The 20,786-nt window shown below is 51.4% G+C and overlaps 1 protein-coding gene across 18 annotated transcripts in view; it reads right to left on the bottom strand.

Annotated features, from left to right (window-relative positions):
* MBNL3 (muscleblind like splicing regulator 3) overlaps positions 1–5,616 on the bottom strand; it is a 92,357-nt gene extending 86,741 nt beyond the window's left edge. For 6 of the 18 annotated variants that reach the window (XR_010440217.1, XR_010440216.1, XM_064712574.1 and 3 more), the window contains exon 1: positions 4,020–4,101. Coding sequence is in view for 2 of the 18 variants with exons in the window: in XM_064712575.1 (XP_064568645.1) it covers positions 2,615–2,632 (18 nt within the window). In the remaining 16 variants the exon portion in view is untranslated. Of the gene's footprint in view, positions 1–2,614; positions 2,919–3,783; positions 3,888–4,019; positions 4,102–5,597 lie in introns of those variants that run through there. The other 12 variants (XM_064712571.1, XM_064712564.1, XM_064712567.1 and 9 more) reach the window with 11 other exon arrangements.
* Between the last annotated feature and the right edge of the window lie 15,170 nt (positions 5,617–20,786).

The raw sequence follows: 20,786 nt of genomic DNA on the forward strand, positions 1-20,786 counted from the left end.
TCTAAGCAAACTGTGCTTTCCAGTGCTCAGCCTCCCTCTCAGTGAGCAGCCTCATGTTCTTAGTACTCAGTCTCCACATGTGACTTCTAGTATGTTCATGGTCCAAAAAGCTTCCTCCTATGAATGCTCCATACTCTTTCCCAACACATCTGAGTCATGCAATGGTTCACTCCACCAACAAAGCCAAGTTGTAACCACCAGCACAGAAGGGGTGTCCTGCTGTGGGCATCAGTCACCAAATCCCAGCTGTAGATTCATCATCTTCACGTGTGCCTGCATCAGCCACAAAGAGAATTTTCATTTGCTTTCAGGCTGCTGACTGAGCTGCAGGCACTGGTGACCAGGCCAGCCAGGTTTCACTTGTGCCTTCAGGAAAATCCAGACATTAGCAATGCAGTTCTGCCATGGCCCAGCCTCCTCCTGTCCTGCCTGGGCCCCCCAAGTCCTTGTGCCAACACAACCATTTCTGTGGCCACATGGAGAAGCTGAGTGATGGCTAAAATGAGCATCCTTTTTTCCTTGTTATTCTGCAAGATTATTCTTAAATTACAAGGACAAAAGAGGCTGGAGGAAAAGGCCAGAAGCAGGACCACTTGTACAACAGCACCAGGTTCAAAATTGATTTGCAAGCTATGCTGCAAAAAGCAAGAAAGTCATCCTCTCTCTCTGCAGTCACAAGTTTTTGAGTTGCACTTTGAGATTCCCTTAAACAGAACAGCAGAACAGCCCCTCAAAACTTCAAATGTGATGGCATCATAAGTGCAAAATTCTAAGCTCCACGTATTCCTCTTGCCAAGATAGGACAAGCCCAGGAGAAAATTTCTAGGTCCGCAAAATTCTAAGAATAACGTGTAAGGTTTATGCCAGTCATTCCCTAACACAGAATAAGAGGGCAGAGAAGGCTTCCATTGATGTGGAACCAGGCACAAAAACCACTATAAAATCCTCTGTGTGGATTCAACATCTCAGAGGGACAACTGCCCAGCACCCCTACTGTGAGTAACCTTCCTGCAGCACATGGTCCAGCACTGGAGGGAGGAATGGCAGATTTAGATCCACTCCCTCTTCCCCCATGTGGGTCCCTCACAGCAGTGGAAAGGATGTGGCAGCCTGAGTTCTGCTGACCAGGCCACATGCTGCAGGAGGCTGAGCAGGACAATTTACAGCACTGTGGAGCTAATTTCCTTGCTGACCACCAGGTCTGCTCTGGGCCCCTGCCAACACATCCCAAAAGGCCCATAAGGCAGCACCAGATCTGCAGCAGCCATACAGCTGTAAAGAGGCTGAACCAGGTGCACACATAAAATTCAGCTGCTCCTAGGAAGGCCAAGTGAGCCCAAAGTAGACTGCTCCTCCTGCTATCACCACATTCCATATTACCTAGAAGCTTCAGCACAGTCTATTGTCTTTGAAAAAGAAACACTCAAAACACTGAAATAGTTCTCAAAACTTTTCTGGGCCATGTCTACTTTAAAATGACTTCGTTTAAATATGTGCCATGTCTATATATATACACACACACACCAGGGGAAATCAGCACCCGTGAGCAGAGCTGGTGCCCACACACTGTACCCTGCACAGCCCCCAGGTCTGCATGTGCAGCTCCACACCAGAACAACCCCACAGCAAACCAGAGCTGCCTGAAGCCACCCCAGAAGATCCTGCCCCACTGGCAGGAGCACTGAAAAGACCACAGTCTGCAGGCTCTCCACCAGACTTGCTACCACTCATCTTTCTTGGGGTATGGAGAGTAATGGGGGCAGGGAAATTTTAAGACCAAATTACAGAGTCCTTTAAGTCCTTCACTTCTGCATGAAGCTGAACCCCCAAGTTCCCCCTTCAGGATTTTCTTCCCTCCCAGAGATGCATGATTGGGATGTTCTTTAGTAAATTAAGCTCCAAGGAGCAGGACTGTGCCATGTAAGGCCTTTCTCCAACCTAGAAAGCAGCACCATTGCAGCCTCCACAATTACCTTAACAGCAAAACACCCGCAAGGAGGACCCATAGGGGGAAAACATCTCTGCAACCCCATGGAAGCTGCTCTGTGGAAACTTTAACTGCATTACTTCTGCTTCTGTATAATCCCAGAATAACTAGTTTAATTCAGACTGATCTAGCGCAGACACCCGATAGTTTCAACATGGTATAGACTATAACCTCACTTTAATTACAGGATCATGTTACATGTCCAACAACTGCTGCAATTTAGTCTTGCCTGATACACCCCAGCTGAAAATTGCTCATCCCACTTCTTACTCTCTTACTTTTTGGCAACCTTTGAATGGAGGCAGGGATACCTCGCAACACCTCAGCATCTAACACTTGCACCCCAAACCCCATAAAGATTAAGTCATTATTTCCTTGCAGTAACAAAGGCAATGACCTCCCTCAGTGCAGAATAAACTAGTTTTAGGCAAACAGCACAGACACAACACTACTATTCATACACTTCTCTATGCAAACGCAATACAGGATTACAGCTAAGAGCCACAACACCACGAATTCGCACATCACTCCCCGAGCCCGCTGCTGATCGCACACGGAGCCTATCTGAGCAAGACGGGAGTTCTCAGAGGCAAAAGCGGCAGGACCATGCAGCCGGACTTTCACTACCTCAAAGGCAGGGGACATTCCTTACAGCAGCGCACGTCTTGCCTTTGAGCTCAAAGCTGCATCCGCGGCTCCCGCTGCCATGAAACGGGAAGGTTTGTGCCTCGCTCGCCCGCGCCTGAGCCGAATGTTAACAGGTCTGCGCCTCGCGTCAGCCCCGCCAGCGCCTCATGCTCGGCCGGGGAACGCTCCGCTGCCCGGGCGGACGAGCTGTCCGGCCATGGCTGGGCGATGATTCAGCAAGGGGGTGGCTCCCGGTGAGAAGGCACACCTCCTGCGAGCTGTCACACCGCGGGGCCGGGGCAAAATGGGAGAGAGAACTTGCTCTGTCTATCATGGCTGCACTTTTCAAAATGCGTAACCTGGCCTGCTAGGGGCGAGGGGGGCCAAGGGGAGAGGCGGGGAGGGTGTGTGTTTCCATCAGCAGGCACATGGGAATAATTGAAGGAAACATCTCGAGGCTTTTACCGATGGCACAAGTAAATGAAGGAAAAGAAAGGGGGAAAAAAAAAAAAAAGCCAGACACTTCGGGAGCCAGCATCAACTTCGCCAGGCTGTGTTCTTTGTTTCTAGGCAGACTCCAGTGCGGTGGCAAGAATGAACAAATGCGCATGTCTTCATAAGAGTCAAAAAAAAAAAAAAAAAAAAAAAAAAAGGATAGAAAAAAATCCCCCCTCCCCTCCGGCCCCTCTCTCGCCGCTGCGGCGGCCGGAGCCCTCCGGAGAGTTTGGGCTGCTTTTCCAGAACTAAAACTCCGCTTCCCGCTACTCCGAGCAGGGCTTTGCCACGCTGCCAGGAGTCCGGGGGTACGGCAGCGCCTGCAACACTTTCGGCTGCAAAAATTAGTTCTGGTGTGGGCTTTGTGATTTTTTTTTTCCTATTAAAGAACAGAACGCCGCCCCCGCCACGCTCGTACCGCGCCAGCCGCCCTTCGCAGCCGCCCGCCGGAGCGGAGCGGAGCCCGGGCCCGCCGCCGCCGCCAGACAAAGGAGCGATGCGGAGCCGCGCCAGCACCCGCGGCCAGCCCGCCTGCGCTGCTCCCGGGACAGCCGCCCGCGGGACCGGGACCAGAACCAGCCGCCGCCGCGCCCCCTCCCCGGAGCGCGCCCCCCGTTCCCGGGCACCCACGGCTCGGGGGGGCACCGAGCGCCCCGCGGTCGCCCCGGCCTTACCTCGCAGCGGCGGCGGCGCTCGCAGGCAGCGGCGGCCGCTCCGTGCCACGCGCGGCGGCGTGGGGCGAGCCACGGGGGCCGGTTTAGCGCGGGGGCCGCCTGCGCGCCGCCATTTTAACGCCTCCCGCCCGCCCTCCGCCCCCCTCACCCCCCTCTCCCCGCGGCCACGCGCGGCGTGGAAATGCCACCCAGCGTCCCCCCTCGTCCTCCCCGTCCCCTCCGCCCCCCGTCCCCACCGTTACATTGACGCAGCGGCTCCTGGTCGCCGGGCCCGCCGCGGCGGAGCTATAGCAGCAGGGCAGCAGCAGCAGCCGCCGCCGTCGTGGCCCCTCCGCCGCCGCCTCCCGCCGCCGGGCGCACATGGTACGCTCCGGGGCCGCGCCGCGCCGCGCCCCGCCGGCCGCGCGCGCCGCCCGGCTGCTGCCATGGCAACCGCCCCGCGACCCCCGCCCCGCCGGGACCCGCGGGACGCGCCCGGGGCCGCCGCTCCCGCCGCTGTACCCGGACATCTCCAGGCACCCGCACCTCTGCCCGGCCACCTCTCCCCCGGCACCCGCACCTCTGCCCGGCCGCTGTGCACGGAGCCACCGCGCTCCCGCACCGAGCCCACCTGTCCCCAAAGCCGCCGCCACCTGCTGAGCGGCTGCACCGCCACTGTCCCCAAGGCACTGCCATACCTCCCTGCCGTGTCTCCTCCACCCCCAGCTGTCATCAAGGCTCCCTGGCGCGTCCACGCCATCCCCAAGGCCACCATCGCACCTCCCTGGCATGTCCCCTGTATCCCTGAAGCCACCATCACACCTCCTTGCTGGGGCTCCGCTGTCCCCAAAACCACTGTGACACCCCCCCCCCCCACCGAGAGGCTGCATCCCTACTGTCCCCACATCGCCATCACGTATTCCTGCTGTGTCCCCTCTGTCCCCAAAGCCACCATCATACATTCCCACTGTATCCACACTGTTCCCAAAGTCACTATCAGTGTCCCCACTGTGTCTTTGCTGTTTCCAAAACTGCCATCACACCTTATTGTTGTGTCCCCACTGTCCCTAAAACCACCATCGCATCCACCCTCTAAGGAGCTGCAGTCCCACTGTCCACAAAGCCACCATGATACCTTCCCACTGTGTACCCTCAGTCCCCAAAGCCACTGTCATAGCCCCCAGATGAGGGGTTGAATCCCTACTGTCCCCAAACCACCGTCACATATCCCTGCTGTGTCCTCTCTGCCCCCAAAGCCACCATCACACCTTCTTGTGTGTTCTCACTGTCCCCAAAGACACCATCACATCCACCCGCTGAGGGGCTGCATCCCCACGGTTCACAAAGCCATCATCCCCCCTATTGTGTCCCTGCTGTCCCAAAGTCACCATCACATACCCCCCACTGTGTCCCCCCTATTGCCAAAGCCACCATTACACCATCCTGCTCTTCCTTCTCTGTCCCCAAAGCCACCATCATATGCCCCCACTGTACCCAAAGTCACCATCATGCCTTCCCACTCTGTACTCTCTGTCCCTAAAGCCACTCTTTCATGTCCCCACCATATCCCTGCTGTTCCCAAGGCCACTACTACACCTTCCCTCTGTGTTCCTGTTGTCCCCAAAGCCACCAGCACCTCCCCATCCTTATGTCCAAATCCATCACCGCACCCCCTCACTGAGGGGCCACATCCCCGCTGTCCCCAGGCAGTCACCACATCCCCCAAACACATCTCATTTGCCCTCAAAGCCGCCACCACAGCCTCCCATCGCCGAAGCTGTTGTCACGCCATCCCCCCGAGGGGCCGTGTCCCTGCCGGGCTCGGCCACCCTCACCTGGGCAGCGGCGCGGCTCCTCCACGCTGCAGTGCTCATTTTCACTCCTGTTTTGCAACACAAGATTGCGTACGCCAGGACAGTCGCGAGGGAGAGTAGGCGCAATGTGAAGCAGATGAGCGAGTAAATCATGAAGCCGCCGTACATGTTCTGCATACTGCAAACGAGGAGCTAATTTCCTGGCAGCCGGCTTCAGGATGCTTCCAGCCAGTCTCTGCCGATGTGGCCCTTAAAAACCTCTCGAGCTCTGGCTGCAAGCAGCCCTGCTCCTTTCTGACTTTAGCATCTAATTCCCACAAATATAGATAATTGAATTATGCATTTTGTTAGGGTGAGCGGAAAACAACTGGCAACCACTGGATCACCGAGGAAAACAAAGTCAGTCACTTTTTTTGTTGTGTTTTCCTTAATTCAGCATTTTTTTGGGTTTGGTGACATTTTGTCAAGCATGAACTCAACCAGAGGCAGAGAGAAGCAGCTGAGGGTTGTTTATTGCACACAGAGTAGCCCTCCCTGACAGAAGCACTAATGGAAATAACACTAATAAAGCTGTCGTGTTCGTGGTCTGAGCAGCAAAACGTGAGCCCTGGTTTCTGTGCCTTGTTCTGACAACCACTTCCCGAGCAAGCACCAGCAGACCACTTCAACTCCCTTCCTAGTTACCACCACTGATTCATAGTTGAGATCAATTAGTTAATGTTTGCAAAGTCAGTTGAAGATGACAAAGCGTTACATGCTGCTAATAAAACCATAATGATCCCACTGTTAAACATTAAACACACAATGAGGTGTAAAAAAATACCACATTTATAGAAAATTCCTCTTCCTTCAAGGACAAAGGATTAGCTCCTAAAAAAAATAAGGATGAGCACAAATTTGCACCACAGCATTGTGTCTCAAGAGCTTGGCTTCTGCTTGGGTGTTTGCTACTGATTATTTGTGTGTCCATGGGCATGCCACTTGGGCCAGCAGTCGCTGACCAATCTGAGCATGGCAACTTAATCCACAGCTAGCCAAAAACCACCAGAAGGTTTTGGAAAGGGATGGTCCTTTCCATTCCGTGTCTCTGCTTCCCAGTCTGCTGAACAGGATGAGGACTGCAGCTGTGTAGCCTGATTTTTGCAGGCAACATAATGCAGCAGTTAGCAAACCCTCACAACATGGTCATTAGAAGCCTGGGGAGCTGTGCTGCCTGAGAGACACGTCACACCATAGTGCAAGGAATAAAAAAGTGGGGGTGTGGGACTTTCTAGGAGATTTTTCTTGGCAATGAGTCTTGCTTTAAATGTGGAACTGGTAGCTGTGCCACTGGTAGGGCCGCAGGTCGCCGCATGCAGAGCAGCGCATGTCTGATGCTCTGACCTACAGGCAAGAAGGAGGAGAGGAACCAGGAAAACCACGTTTGTCTGTAGCTTTGGGCCTGCACGGGGCCAGTTCATGGTGATGAGGCACTGGTGTTTCTGGCAGGGCAGAAGCCACGGGTGGGGATTTGCACAGCAGAAGCTCCAGGCAGATTTGGCACAGCGATTTCAGAGAGCAGAGCTCCTCTCCAAAAAGGGCAGCCCTTTGACAAGGCATCCCTCATTTTCTCCATCAAACTGCCCTTTGCAAGGAGCACGCCTGAGCTGCAACAGCCTACTGCATCTTCCTCCTGAAATCTGATGCTGCCCTGCTTTGATGGCGATCAGTTGATGACTGCAGAAAAGCTGAATCATGAAAGGGAGGTTATAAACAAGGTTATTTTTAACGAAGGAAATGGATCCCACATCTTTCAGAAGTCAGGGCAAGGGACTCTCAGCTAGGGCTCACAGGTCTCACTTCTGCCCCGACGTTCTTTATGTCCTGGAGCAAATTAAAATCTCTCTAGCCTTTAATTTACCTCCTTGTAGCATGGACAATGCAGCAGACTCCAGTTGTGCTTTCTTTGTACAGCAAAGCTCCTGGTGTGACAACGAAACGCTGCTGGGAGCTGTGTGATGCCAAGGGCTGGCTTGCACTGCCACCCGGCACCTTGCAGAGCTATTTTCAGCCATGCAAAACGATCACACGCACTATTTCAACAATATTCATAGGCATTTCAAATGCAGAGAGAGACTAACCAGTCTGATTCCCCTCTTCCATATTTCACAGTCTTACATTTCAATTCCCACATGAAGCCCAGTAACTTCTGCTTCATTTTGCTCACTGCAAACTCAAAATAGATAAGTTTTGCAACCCAGAGACTCATGCTGTGTCCTTCAGGCACTGGGGTGCTGCTGGTGTGCTGTAGGTAACCAGCCCAGGGGGAAGGAAGATGGATCTGGTTCACCTACAGCTAACTGGGAAATTTCCTGAGTATGCCAGGAAATCTGTCCTTTCTCACATTTAAATTCTTCCAAGAAAAGCATATTTCATTTTACCCACAAAAGATGACTCCCCTCAGAGAAGCAGGAGATTGAGGCTGGGGCTGGCCAGGCTTCTGTATACTTCCCAAAAAATATGAACAACTCCACATATAGATCCTTACAAACCTGTCTTCTCTGCTTCGTGCCCAAGTTAACAAGTGTTTTGGGTGTGTCTTCCCAACATTACAGAGATAACTACCAAGGTTAAAGAACTCCAGGTTTTTTTTGAAAATGTTTTGTAAATATTAGTATTTAAATATATACACACGTGTATTTACGAAATCTTTAGGAGATTGTAAACTTCCCTGCCATACTTACTTAAAATGCTGTTAAGGGGGACTTCTGCTCCTGGAGGAGCTTACCGTGCTCACTCGTTTTCTTTGAGTTAAGCAGGGATTTCCACACAGAAAATATCAGATAGAACCCAAAGCAGAAATGGGTTGGGTCCCAAGCGTGTTCTGCTCCCCCTGGCCCATCTTCACTTACCTGCTGTGGAAGCAGACACCAAACCTGCACTGGCTTGGGGCACAGAGCACAGCCTTGGCACAGGTGCCCAGCAACCTCCAGCCCGGCTGTGAGAAGTGGAACAGGACCAACCTTGCAAGCCAGTTCCCTCTTGCTGGTGCCTGCAAGGACACGTGGCTGCGTGCCAGCAGAGGAATAACCATTGCCCCGTGCTAGTTATGGGGCAGGGATGCTGCAAGGCTGTGCTAATTAGTGCTTGAGACGCCTCTGTGATCTGGAGATGAAAGGTGATTTACAGCTGCTAATTATTGCTCTCCTTCATGTGAAGTCTATTATTTCCTGGTGTCCCTCACTTTGACTCATGCCACATCCCGTATTTGGCACAGGGCAGGTTTGTGGTGCTTTGCATCTCCAGCTGCTTGCACACTGGCCCAGTGTGAGATCTGCTCTCAGCATCCATTCCAGGCAGCCTGGCTGCGTCCTTGCTTGGGAAACTTGGGCTGGAATTTGCACGAAGTAGCAACGTTTGGGCAGGTGGCTCGGCTGGTGAATGCAGAGGGGCTGCATTCAGTGCTGGGTACTCAGCTGGGTTGTGCACTCAGCTCTGTGAGCAGTCAGAGGCCCAGCTGGGTGATCCAGAGAGGAGAAACAGGAATATCCCGAGCTTCTCTGCTTGGAACTGCCCCAGGGAAGGGGAAGAAGCCAGAGAGGACCGGACTGGGGCCTCCTATGGCTTCTCATCTGTGTCCCAAACCTCCTGGGCAGGAATTACAAAGCAGGAGAAGTTCGTGTCTCTGGCAGGTGTCTGGAGGGAAGGGATATTAATGTGGTTTTGTGAACAGCCCATGGATAGCAGAAGGAACAGGGATATTCAATGTTCTTCCCACGTTATGCCCCATGGCACGTACAGGTTGCAAAAGCAAGTGACATTTTGCTCTTATTGCAAAATAAAACAGCAGAAAGTGACACGTGGCGTAAGGTAGTTGTAACAACAGAGGAAGAAATATCCCTGATACTGTACACCAAAACAATTCTAGCACAGAGTGGGATTTCCTTCCCCCTCCCTCACTGTGCAGCTCTCCAGCTGGGAAGTAAATGGCCACTCACACGAGCTGGCACAAGGCAGTCAGGGATTTTTACAGCTCAAAGAGATCCTGCCTAGCCCACAGCAGTTTCCACCTTCTTCCCTGAAGTCCACAAGGTTTTAAACCTGCAAATTATGAGACTCCCAGGCAGCCTCACGTACCAGAGAACAAGGAGGACTTGATGGGTTTTCCAATCCTAGAGCAGCCCTCTCTCCATCACCCCTTGGCTCCACCAAGCCCTCCTGGCAGCTGTTTGCCTGCACACTGAATTGGTCTGGGGCTGCTCTCACTCTCCCCATGGACACAGCAGCCACACTCTAATTCCAGCTTTGGCTTGCTCTCAACAAACCCATTTAGGTCCCGTGCCACCTCCCCAGGAGCCATCGATGGCAAGAGCCCTGCCTGTGCTCTGCCACAGCCCCACTGCTGCACCCACAGCTGCCCAGGGCTGTGGAACAGGAAGGAGCCCCAGTGCTGAGCAGAGATTGCAGAGCTGCACCCCAGTGGCAATGCCATGCAGACAGAAAACAGCACTGCTCCAGAAGTGCGTGTGCCAAGGGGTGATGAAGGCTCAGTGGCTCTCTGGGCCACCCTCACACCCACCTGCAGATCCCCTTGTGGGGCCATGACACCCATGGTCCCTGCAGCCCATGCTGGAGGAACTTGGTGCTTCAGGCTGATGTTGTGACACCTTCCCCTGCTCCACAGTCCTGCAGGATTGTGAATCTTCTGAAGTACTAGGAGAGCCACAAGCCCATTCCTTTTCTTGCTACAAGACAATCAATGGAGTGAGCCAAACACTGCTATGGGGAGTGTGGTTACTCATTAGAGGTCCCACCTGTGCTGCAAAGGGAAAACACAGAAAGATCCCCACCTTAAAATCTGCCTTCTGCTGTGTTGTATTTGTTTGCTGCAGCATTTTCTTCAGAAGGTTTTGTTCTGAATTCCTCAATGTGTCAGGGCAGAGGGGCCTTGGCTCCCAAGTTGCTTCGCACATCACTCACCCTCATGGCAGTGAAACCCAGCATTTGCTGGGACATTGTATTCTTGCAATTCTGTATGGATTCTACTGACTATGGGAAATGCTGAAAATAAGTCTTCAAAACCTAACCCCCCTCAAGCAGAAGCTGATTTTAATGGCCACTGCTGAGTATTAACCTTAAATGTGTTACCAAGGAGTGAGCAGATACACAGGCCATGAGCACCTCTTAGAAATTGACATTTTACATAAGAGGTTGACAAACCAGGATCATTTTGACACCTTTGATAAGATAAATCATTGTAGAGTATTAGAATTCTTTTATTTTTAGCAGCTGAATATTCTCAAATAACAGTTTTTAATAACCACAAACGATGACATCAAACTGCCACACCCCTAACTGAAATCATCACTCACTTCTTCTGGCAGGTAGGGAGGGAATTCTCAGCTTTCCTCCTCCTTTTAAACAACCTCTGCAGCAAAGAAACATTAAAAGGTGGAAAAAACACACAATCTTGCGTGGTGGTGACATTGACAGATGTGATGGTGCGGGCTGTACATGACGTTGTGATTTTTTATTAATAACTCTGCACTGCAGAGCTCAGTTAGGAAAAGAAGGAGTGCCTGAGCGCGTGGGGAGGACAGCTTTGTTCTTTGGACTTGCAAGAGAAAGAAGGTAACGTCAAAGGCAGAAACACAGGAGGGGAACAAGGCTCACAAAGGAGGCAATGGGCTGTGGGTGGCTGTGAGCATCAGGTGCATGCAGAAACGAGACCCCAGCCATCAGGCACCCAGGATGTCAATCAATTGACTTGGATCAGCAACAAGAGGGCAGGAAAAGATGCTCTCGATTTGTGGAGCAGATAAGGGAGGTCCGGTCGTTTTAAAAAAAAAGGGTTTGGGAGTTTTTCTTTGCTGTTATGGTGGATTACCCACAGAAAATGTTTGCTCCCTTCCTCCAGCAAGGCAGCGTTCTCGTCCCCCCTGGCCCACACAAATCCCCCATGAGAGATGAGCAGAGCCAGGCAAGAAGGGGAAGGAGGGATCCCTTCTCCAAAGCCAGCAAAGGCTGCAGCAGCCCCGTTCGCCCCTGTCCCGAGCAGCCAGCGAGGAGCTGCTCTGCAGGAGGACACGGGCGGCTGCAGGAGCAGCACAGGGCCCGAGTGCCAGCGAGTGATGAACACTGTCCCCAGTCACGTCCCTGCACCGCCGAGGGGAAGGAAACCGAGCTTCAAAGGGAGGGAGCAGGAGGGGCCCGAGTTTCCGGGGGCGGCTGCTCCCCAGTGTTTGTCATCATCCGAAAGAGGAGTGAAAGTTTTCGCTCTTGGGATAATTATTAAAGACATTTGGGTCTTGCTTTCACATGCCCTCTTCTTTTTTGTTTTTTTAATTAACCGTAAACCCCATCCCGACTGCTAAACAGGGATCTGTGGAACTGAAGCTTGTATAAATGTGGTGATTTATGTTCCTTTGGAAGCGAACTGGCATTTCTGAGGAACCCCACCCAAGCCTAGCAAATACCATGGGAGCGCACTGACTCACTGGCTGCTGGCGCTCGCTGCTCTCCCTCCACGGCTGGAGCCTGCAGCCAGTTTGGGCACATGCGAGACAGTGCCGGTAAGCGAACCCGGGTCCCCAGAGACACCTTGCACCGAGGAAACGCCTGCCAGAACCTCGGGCTCCCGGGAGAGGCTCCGAAGGGAAGCAGAGCAGCGCTGCGAGGCTGAGTCAAGCTGTAATCAGCCAGCGATGCTGGAGGAAGCAGCGAGCTGCTGGCACAGCCTCTGCCTGCAGCCAGGGGAAGAGCTGCTGCCAATTAAGGAGCGTTCGAGTCACCCCGAGGCACCGCAGAGCCCTGCCGAGCGGCCGGCCTGGCAAGCCTTGGCAGAAGCGCCTTTGCTCGGCTGCACCCTGAGAGCAGCCGGGAGGGCAGATGAGCTTGAGGAAGCTGTAACAAAAATCCAGCGCTGCCTGCACAAAGATCAGCCAAGGCAGCAATACCCGCTGAGCACCCGACACGGGGGAGCCTGACTTACGGAAATCTGTTCAGCCATTTGCAGGTGCGATCTTGGTGAAATAAATAAATAAAAAAAGACATCACCGCATTGTTAAAATGGCCCCTGCCTACTCAGTGCTCTGCTCCCTCACATTAATGCAATTGTGCTTGATGAATTGCGGGAGAAAAGTCCCTTTTGACTGCAGTGCTCCCAACAGGCTGCAGAGCCACCCTTACAGGCTGGCTCATGGGCATCTCCCAGCTTTTGCACACATCCCATATACGAGAAAGTCCCCTGGGACCACCTGTTCACTGCCCCACCCTAAGGAAACCCTTTTCCCATGCACCCAGAGAGAGCAACACTGATCATGGGCGTACCTGGGTGGTGTTTGCCTGGAAGAGATGCGCTGGGCTCCTACAGCTCCCAATGCCATACCGTGAACCAGCTGGGCCGGTCTTCCCCTGCTGGATTTTTTGTTTGTTTGTTTGTTTGTGGTTTTTTTGCTAGCTATCCATCCAATATCAGCTGTAATAAAAAAGGCAAATCAGAAAACAATGCCGTCTGTTTGTGTGTTGTAAACTGGGAGAACAGCTGCTACTCCTGGGCTAAATGGGAAGCCTTTCCTTGAGAGCCATAAAAAGCAGGGTTTCTCCTTTCAGTTGCTGCATCATATCACAAAGAATGGCTTCTGCCAGACTTGCTGCCTTTTTTTTCTAAATAAAACCATGTACAATGGTCGGGAACAGCACACAGGACACAACTCTGCCCCTCAGTGCTCAGCCATGCCTTTGGAGAGCCTGAGAGGCATCTGAAAAGCAGAAAAATTATTTCCTGACAATGTCCAGCATGCAGGGGAACCTGGACATGCTCTGTCCCTGGTGTGTCCCTCTGAATTGTCTCCAAACGCAACCAGCACCATCCCCCTGGAGCCTTTCCCTGCAGATCTCAGCACTGAGACAGTGTCTGCTGTGCATTGCAGATCACTTTGGGATAATATCTCCATCTTAGGTGGAAACAAACCTCCCTGGGTCATTGGGGGACTCAGGATATGATGATCTATGGAGCTATCACCCTTTCCCAAATGGGTTCTCATTTCTTCCTCCAGGGTCACTGCTCCAAGCAGAAGTGTGTGACAGACTTCATCAGAAATTAAAAGCTGCTCTAAATCTGCTCCTGGTAGCCCAGCCTGCACACTCCCCACTGTCCCCAAACACACAGAGGCTTTGTTTAAGCATTACTCAGCTAATATTTCTTTTTCCATGACTTATAAAAGGTGCACTAATCACTGTGGGAGAGCAGGAAGGATTGCCACTCCTTGCAGCACCACAGCTCCAAGCCCTGACCCTCAAATGTGACCATGTGTGTATCCCACCCATGGAGCTGTGCATCCAAACCTGTGCCAGGGCTCAGCTGCAACCCTGGAAAGCCTTCCCAGGTGGTTATCCAGGGGCTGTTCCTCTCTCCCAGCCTGCTGCTGGATTTATTTACCTCAGTGACAGGGCTTTTGGGGACTTGCAGCGTCAGGCCTGGAGCCCCTTTGAAACTTTATACAGACGGAAGAACAAAAAGAGCACAGGAGCAAGAGGATATAAATAAATGGGAGATGTCTGCTCTTGGCTGAGAATAACCCTGTTTGATGGGAGAAAACTTTTGTCCTATTTTCTGTTTTATCAGTGGAACAGCACTTGACAAGACCACTGCTCGGCTTTTCTTTTCTTGTCATTCAGAGGGAAACGTTTCTGCCTTAACAGAGCTGATGTTTCCTTGCAGACAGAAGAGCAGCCTGCACCCGAGCTGCAGCAGAGACAGCTCATCAAAGCCCCAACAAAGCTGCTCTTGTGCTGTAAGGCAGCAAAGCAAACAGCCTGCTCCTGTTATCATCTGGGCTTCACACACTCAGAGCTGTGACCACCATTAACAACAGCACGGGCTAAATTCTCTTATCCCTGCTCTCATTCTGTTCCACCAACAGCCCCACTCTCTCCCATAAAGCTGCCAGGGCAAATAGCCACTATTTGTGAAAATGCAGGGCTTGCAGTGCCTGCATGGCTCCTCCTGGCCTTGCACAGTGCATTCACCTCCTCAAGGATCCATCAGCACTCAGGGACTGCATCACCAGCTCCCAACATCGGCTCCCAAAGGAGGCAAAAATGAATATCTGCTATCCCAAAGCATGCCTTATAAACAAGCATCATTTAGCTGAGGAGAATGGGGGCTCAGGAGGCTGCCAGAGTCTGGAACTTTGCTGGCAGCTCCCTTTCCCTGTTTCCCAAGGCAAAGAGGGCTCAGGCAGAAGGAAAACACAGGAGCACCCTCTCCCCCAGCCCCAAGGACTGTCCCCTCTCTGGGAATCAATATTGGGATCATAGGGGACTTCAAGAAGAGCTTAGGTGAATTTGTGGGTGGTCGGCACACAAAAATCTGGGAAGCAGGAGAAACAGATGGAATTTCAGATGGAACAGAGTTGCAAAAATAATTTCCTGTCTCCTGAAACATTTTTATTGACTCCTGGATACCTTCAACAAGGGCTGTCCTCCTGAGAGTGGGATACTGTGTAAAAGCCTCTCCTGGGTGTACACACAATGTTTTAGTGGGAGGAGGAGTACAGAGCAATATCCAAAAGGAACATCCCCTAACCTGGGATATTCTCAAAAGACAGCATTTAGATGTATTGAAATAAATGCCTTTTTCCATCTAAAATTTTAACCAGCACATTCAAGCAATGCACTTTAATTTCAACAAACTGCTCCGACAGGTTTTTTGATTTTTTTTTTTTTTTTTAAGGTTTGCTCCTCAAAGACACCCATTATTTTCCCAGGGGAGAGTCAGGAGCAGGCAGGGCCCGGGGCTTTGGGAGAATGGCAAGAGCCCGGCAGCAGGCTGGGGATTGGTTTTTCCATGGCTCCCTCTAGTGTGTACAACCCAAAATGGGATTGAACACAGACAAAGAATTTCATGCATTCAATGCAACCTAAAATAGATTTAATACAACAGGCATTTAAAATGTGTTTCCAGAGGAGATGTTTGCTCTAGTAGAAATTCTGCCACTCCTGCACAGAAAAACAGCTACTGGGGCTGCAGGAGCAGCTGGCTGAATTTTGCATGCTCACAGTTTGATTTCCTGTGTTTCTGAACCAAAAATTAAAAGGTCAGAAAGACTCTTCTGTAATAGCAGCTCTGGCCTATTTTTCACCTATTGCTTTTTCATTTATTCATATCTTCCTCAGGGACTGATCTACCTTCTAGAATAATAGGGTTATTTTCTGAGACTAATCTAAGAAAATAAATTAGAAAGTCTAAACCTTTCATTAGATCTCAAAGAGACAGAATTTCTCGGTCAAGGAGAGCTGAGACACTCAGGAATAGATGTCCAGCAAATAACATTTATTAATTATGCATATTCATACTCACAGCCATGGACAAAGGCAGCCTCCACCAGCAGACCTGCAGGAGGCTGCCTGCAAACCAATGTGTAAAGTAAACAGCTCCTTTATTGGGCTAAGTGGTCACGTAGTAAAGGAGCTCACATTTCCAAGTAGCTGTGGAGCAAAATAATAGAAAAGCTATTAAAGTCCAGAGAAAGATTGCATTATATTGCCTAAATTAAAGCCTAAATCAGCACTGATGTAAATATTACGGTTCCTACTTTCTTCCACTTCTGAATACCAAGCAGAACTTGGCCAGCACATAGAAATCCTTTCAATAAATGCTTCTTTTTCCCCTGGACCTCAGATGGGACCAGGGAGGGGAGAACTTTGCCCTGAGGGCAGAGATCCTGGCACTGGGTGAGGGCCAAGACCAGGCTGGGTTGTGATGTTCAGGCATCTCTGCTGCTGGGCAGGTGGGAACATCAAATTCTGCTCCCCATGATCAGCAGCAAAGTTTTCCTCACACAACAGCCTAAGGCAAGGAGCATCCTTGGCTTTGGGGCCTGGGAAATGGGCTCTTCCCTGAGGTCTCACAAGAAAGCCAACCTTGAGATGAGCTCCATAAGTCCCCTCCTATCCTGGCTGCATTTTCTTTGCTCCCCTGCATGCTGAGCCCTCCCTTGAGGAGCCAGGCTGACCATCAGACAAAGCAAAATAAATAAGCCACACTCCAACACTCAGGTCAAGCAAATCCAAGGTGCATCCTGCCTAATTACTATCTGCCCTGAGAATTAATCAGAACAATTTACCAGCTATGGTGCTGCAATTGCAGGGGATGCACCCAACTCCCCACACGAGGTCAGTGAGGAAGATGAGCAGTGCCAGGGTCAGATGAGGACCATTGACCTCTATCATAACCAATATATAAATGACCAATATATAAAATGGCCACAGGCTGCAAAGCAGGAGAGCTCTGTCATGCAGCTGAGTGATGGAAGGCAGCTTTGCCACGCTGTCACCCCCAGAGCAGCCTCCCTGCCACCCCAAATGCAAAGTGCTGCACTCTCCATGCCCAGGGCATCCTCCATCCCACCCCAATGCAAAGTGCTGCACTCTCCATGCCCAGGTGTCCCTTCCAGGGAAGGCTCTGGGGCTGCACAGCATCCTGCAGGGCACAGAACCTGGCAGCTCTTGCAGCCCCACAGGCACAGGGGACAGCTCCACTGCCCCAGAGCTGGTGCCAGCTGAGATATTTCTTTAAGGGCACAGAATGAAGTGACCCATGGATATTCAGAGCCCACATAGCAGCAGGACCTTTTCTGAGAGCAGTCACAAGTGTTAAGAGTGGCTGAGATGATTGGATTGTCTCCCTCCACAATCCAGAGTGCAACTTTATCTGCCCCAAGTGTCCCTCAGAGAGCAGCAGCCAGCCTTGATCTGGGGACAGCAGGAGCTGGAGGATCCCCTGCTCCCCTCTGTGGCTTGTTCCAGCAGCTAATCACCCTCGCTCTGAAATTTGTGCATGAACCAGAAACATAAAATTAATGATTTCTGTCATCTCCTGCCTTGGCAGCCAGCTTGTTCTACTGACAACAATGATTCAGTAATCTGAAAAACATTGTACTTCATTTACAGTATTAACAGCTGAGCCTACAGATACAGAGATTGTATTTACCCTCATGGAAAGGCTGTCCTGCAGTGTGCAGAATGACTTACCTTTACATTCTAATTTCTATCATTGCCTCTGCAACCTTTGGTTTGGCCTTTTTGCTTGTGCAGAAGTGGCAGGAAAGCAGCCAGGTCAAAGGGGTGAGCATTTAGGGCGTGGGTTGCCGGATTCAGCAAAGAAAAGGAGGGAGGACTATGTGGACCCCACTCTTTCTTATCACACCTCATGATCTGTGCCTTACAAACCTCCAGCCCAAGCACTGTTGTCTTATCCACCATCCAGGTGTCTTGGGAGGAAACACTCTGCTCACAGAGTGAGTTCTGTGGGTTCCATCCTGCTCAGGAGCTGAGCACCACTGGGAAAAAGCAGAGAGTCTGACATTTCTGCTCTGATCTTCTCCCCATCCAAAATCTGACCTGCCACTCCCAGAGAATCAATGCAGCCTAACCAGATAATGCCACCCCTCTGCCCTTCCAGAGAAAGGGAGAGATCAGCTATGACAAATGCAGAAGGCCACAAAAAGCGCATTCCCTAAAGAGCCATCAGAGTAATTTTAAAATCAATGTGATGTTTGACAAAGAGCCAGCACGACTCCTTCCAGACTGGCAGTGCCATCCCAAAATGCCCTGGAAGGGATTGGGAATTCTGCAGGCAGCACTTTGCACACACGGATGCCAATGCAGCATTTTCTCTGCAAGGCCATAAAAGCAAATTAAAAAAAAAAAAAGAAAGAAAAAGCAGCATTGCAATGGTGTGAGCAGCTGGTGAGGGGCAGTGGCACCGTGGGTGAGTCACAGTGACCCTGCAGGGCCACCCACACACCATGGGCACGGATGGCCAGGCAGCCACGGGGCAGAATGTGCTCTGAGGGGCACCAGAGGATGGCAGGACGTCCTTAATTATAATCTCTGCTCTCTCCACGATGGAACTGGAGGACAGGATGGAAGGGACTGCTTGGGAAAGCTGCTCCTGCCAACCTTTCCCCCCTGCCTGGGGTGGTGCTGGCAGCGCCTCCCCGGCACATCAGAGCAGGCCCAGCAGGCAGCATTATTCTGGCAGAACTTGGGGCATCTGGGCTCCCAGGGCAGGATCTGGCTGGGCTGAGGATCTGTGGGCAATCCCAGAATGGATACAGCTGAAACAGAGCAGGGGTACCCACGGAATGGCACGGCAGAGGGGCACAGGGCTGTGACAAGGACTCACCACGGGCACTGCCTTTCCCTGTGCCCACACTCACCCACCCTGAGCAGCCCCAGATGTGAGGTGCCGAATGTGAGGAGGGGATTAGCAGCTCACAGCTCATGATTCTCAAGTGATTTCCAGAATGATGGTCACATTTCACATTCCAGGCTCCTTGGCCGGGGTAAGAGCTCTCCACCATTCCTCCTGGCAACACCTGCCCATGTGCCACCTCTTGGCTTACCTGCCTGCCAACAATGGTGGGGCCTGGCACCACCTGGGCCACCTCCAGGTGTGAGTCCTCCCTGTGCAAACTCAGGCACTGGAGCACAGGACCTGAGGGAATGAGTTCTGTGATTCCCTCCTCATTATTCCCATATGTTTGTACTGTAAGAATATATATTTTTCTGTATTTTAAAAATTCAGCGTATCAGTACTTTTTATTTTCAATTCATTACTCCCACAAAGCACCCATTACTTTTATATATATATATATATATATATATAAATAAGCAATACACCCAGACCTGCTCATTGCATCCATCTGTGCACCCCAGGAATTAACCCCTCTGATATGAGGGGCTAACCATGTGATTTTCTATTGAACCAAAATAAACACATGTCCATAAGAAAACCTCAAAGGATTATAACAAATGGGGCAAAGGCAGCAGCAGTGAAAGCACTTGCCAGCAGCAGCAGAGGTTACCCCACATCATCACCAGCCCTGGGAACTGAGGAAAGGGAATTCCTGGCCTTCAGTCCGGCAGCAGGAGTTACCCCAGGTGTGGCAGTTCTTCAGAGAACACCAAAATCCTGGTAATGACTGTAAATCTGTGTCTGCAAACAACCATGGGCACACTGGGCACCAGGCAGTGGCACCTGGGGCCCATCTGGATGTGGTGGCTTCAGCCCAGACCGGGACACACAGCCTGTGTTCCCAGGGGGGATGTGCACCACAGCACCTTTCCCACAGGGAGAATTTGGGCTCTTTGTGTATTTACAGCCCCATAAAACTGTGAAGCTGCTCCTGGGAGCAGAAGTTCCTGCCTGGCCCAGGCTGTGAGCCCTGAGCAAGCACCAGCCACAGCCAGCCTGGGCTTTGGACAGGAGGGGTTTTACTGAGCTGATGTTTGGGATGGGAGCTGGTGCTGAGGGCCCCTGCCCAGCTGTGGTTTCTCACCCAGCTGTGGTTTCTCACCCAGCCATAGAATCGCCTTCTGCACCCTCTCTGTCCCCAGATCCCTGTGGGGCTGGCTCGGGGCAGCTCTCAGCCACATGCAGAGCACACCTGCACCTCCAGGGATGCTCCAGCAGGGCTGTGCCCCCTGTCCCCCGTGTCCCATCCCCAGCCCCGGTGGGCTCTCACCGACCCGGACAGGGACATTAGCAGGGGATTGACTCCAGAGGCTGCTGCTGCTGAGGGTGCTGCAGCCATCCAGACAGCTTTATTCATTAGCAATTAGGCAGGCGTTGTCTGGCATCTAGATTAATCCCACTTTTAATTATTTTGAAACTGTGTGAGATTTCCCAGGCATTAAAGATTATGTACACGCTTGCTGATTCCACAGCAATTATTCTAATGTAATGATGTCTATTAATACTCTTCCCAGCTTGCCATGCCCAGAGGGGAAATTCCCATCTCCCCCTGTGGAGCTCACATCTCCCACGAGGCATAACCCCCCTATTCACCTGCCTACGTGGCACAAAAGAACATTTTCCATGTGCTTCACCTAATATTAATAACATTACAGAGCTGCTGTATCAAATACCAAGCAATGATAGCAAAGGGGAGAGAGATCCCTTACAGCCACAGCCCACCCAAAAACCAGCATCTTGTATTTGTAGGATGTTTTGAAAGGTAAAGGTCACAATATTTTTATCCCAAGTCAGCTAAACCATTTAATCTGAAATCAAAGGTTTCATTCAGCTTCTGCATCATTTGAGCTTATTACAGATTGCCTTTACAATCTGCAGACAGCATTTAAAAGAAGAATATAGTTTCAAAGAGGGACAATGAAGTGTGAGCTGACAACCTCAAACCATAGAGCTATTCCAAAATCTCA

The sequence above is a fragment of the Zonotrichia leucophrys genome, chromosome 4A (assembly GCF_028769735.1).
Source record: "Zonotrichia leucophrys gambelii isolate GWCS_2022_RI chromosome 4A, RI_Zleu_2.0, whole genome shotgun sequence".
Classification (NCBI taxonomy): Eukaryota; Metazoa; Chordata; class Aves; order Passeriformes; family Passerellidae; genus Zonotrichia; species Zonotrichia leucophrys.